At 35.9% G+C, this 1959-nt stretch overlaps 1 protein-coding gene across 1 annotated transcript; it reads right to left on the bottom strand.

The window, feature by feature from the left end:
* Nucleotides 1-271: 271 nt before the first annotated feature.
* Nucleotides 272-1559, bottom strand: LOC104108481 (transcription termination factor MTERF9, chloroplastic-like). Its single transcript, XM_009617522.4, has 2 exons — nucleotides 1285-1559; nucleotides 272-1014 (listed from the first exon to the last, which is right to left on the bottom strand). The coding sequence occupies exons 1-2, from the start codon at nucleotides 1456-1458 to the stop codon at nucleotides 343-345; spliced, it is 846 nt and encodes a 281-aa protein (XP_009615817.1). The 5' UTR covers nucleotides 1459-1559; the 3' UTR covers nucleotides 272-342.
* Nucleotides 1560-1959: the final 400 nt, after the last annotated feature.

Genomic DNA, 1959 nt, shown 5'->3' with positions numbered 1-1959 from the left:
CCTCTAGTCAAACCTATGTAATTGAGGAGCAAAATTATCCTAGAGCAAAGACAAAAGAAAAAGACTTTTCAGCGCAAGCCCGAAGTGTACTAACCTGACAGAGATAAGCATTCAAATAATCAATCTCGAAACATAAAATCTCATTTACTTCTATTTAAACAAGCACAGGTTGATTGAAGATGCGACGCGCCTCAATTTCCAGTATTCATCGCTCAATGATGGACCATCAGCTATGAAAAGTAAAAAAGCAGTAATATGTCTGAGAAGAGCATGAAAACAAAAGTGCAATATTATCAAGGAACTGAATAAACCTACTAGACAATCGACTATAAAGACTTCTCTTTAGCTTCTAGTTTTCATGTATAAATCATACACCTCGGGTATCTTTGCCCTGAAAGGCAGCACATATTTCTCTAGAAACTGCGATTCAGTACGTGTGACAACAGTGTAAAGACTTAGCTTCCCTTTTATCAGCTGGTTTTCTTTAAGAAGCTTCAAGATTTCACTCCTTGGCATGATCCTCTTCTCCAAGCTTAACTTTAAAAGTGGTGCATGAGAAGCAAGATAACTAGATTCATACCCCAATTCCATCATAAAAAACTCCAATGTACGTCTTATCTTATCCTCTGATGTAGTCAAACAGTAAGGAAGGTTTCGCACCATTGCGCAGATATCAGAATCAGACCATCCAAAACTCCGAAAAATATCTAATTTCCTTTCTAATTTCGATTCATCAAGTGACACGAGTACTTCAATGCCATGAAGAAACATCCGCGACCCCCGAGGCATATGAAAGTTCTTTTCCAGTCGATGCACTACTCTCTCGAGCCACTCAGGTTTAATAAGCAGATACCTAGGATGCCTATGAAAAGCCATCCCAATATCCACCCGTGAAATCCCAAGATTTTGCAACAATGATATATTGGGTGGTAATACTTTTGATAGATTACTAGAAAGCAACCTAGGCTCCTTCTTAACAACCGTAGCTACAGAATCAAGATTACCCAATAACTCCTGGAGATAAACAAGATTAGGCTTTAAAATAGTATGTAAACCTTTTTTCAAGAGATCGCTTTTTTTGATAAAACGATCAAGGTCAGACACAGATAAGCCAAGTTCTTGTAAAACCTTAATTTTGGGTTTAAGGGTTTTGTCAATATTACAAAACAACAATTCAGGGGAAGAAGAAACAAGGGTTTTGATCTGGGCTTTGTTCATACCCATTTTGTGAAAGAGATCAAGTAACAAATGAGGCTCGTAGTTTCGGGTTCTCGAACGAGTTACCTTGGAGCTCGTAGAAATGGCTTCTTCTGTTGAGAAGTCAAGTGAGTTAACCAGGAAGTCCACCAATACATTGGCACGTGAAGTCGCAGCAGCTGTAGAGAAAAGGAGCTGAAATCTGAAGTAACACATGGGAAAGAGATGCTGTTTTGCGCCATTGCTAACAAGTCCAAACATCACAGCAAAAGCGAACTCTTCCTTCCCAGGCGGTAGCGCAGGGGTTCTCACGACCTTTTGATTAGTAAAGAAGAAATTGGGATTTTTGAAAAAAATGATATTTTGTAATTTGAATTATGTTTGGAGTGCATTCTATTTCAAAAAAATATTTTCTGGGTGGAAAAAAACTATTGTTCGAAAAATTTGAATATTTAATTTTTGAAAAATCTCAAAAAACTCATAAATTTTCATGGACAAACTCATTGTTGAAAAAAATTACAAAAAAAAAGGAGAAATTATCTATGGACAAACATGCCCTAAGATACGGAAAGCAGTCATATTTGCTCATAGATAAAAATTTATCCCCACGTATTTATACTAATCAATAAATATAAGACATATATTTTGTATTTAACGTGCCTAAGTGATATGCTTTTTTACTTTAATTTATTATTAATTCTTAAGGTTAATTATTTAGTTTGATAGTTTAAAGGTACAACCATCCTGAAAAACAAGTATGGT

The sequence above is a fragment of the Nicotiana tomentosiformis genome, chromosome 3 (genome assembly GCF_000390325.3).
Source record: "Nicotiana tomentosiformis chromosome 3, ASM39032v3, whole genome shotgun sequence".
NCBI lineage: Eukaryota > Viridiplantae > Streptophyta > Magnoliopsida > Solanales > Solanaceae > Nicotiana > Nicotiana tomentosiformis.
This window is presented reverse-complemented; position numbering and strand designations above follow the sequence as displayed.

Bases quoted from the DNA above. Each gene is read 5' to 3' on its own strand.
- LOC104108481 (XM_009617522.4), bottom strand. From the start codon at position 1,458: ATGTTTGGACTTGTTAGCAATGGCGCAAAACAGCATCTCTTTCCCATG. The intron at 1,015-1,284 runs GTAACTCGTTCG...GTTTATCTCCAG, and splicing joins CCATTTCTACGAGCTCCAAG to GAGTTATTGGGTAATCTTGA.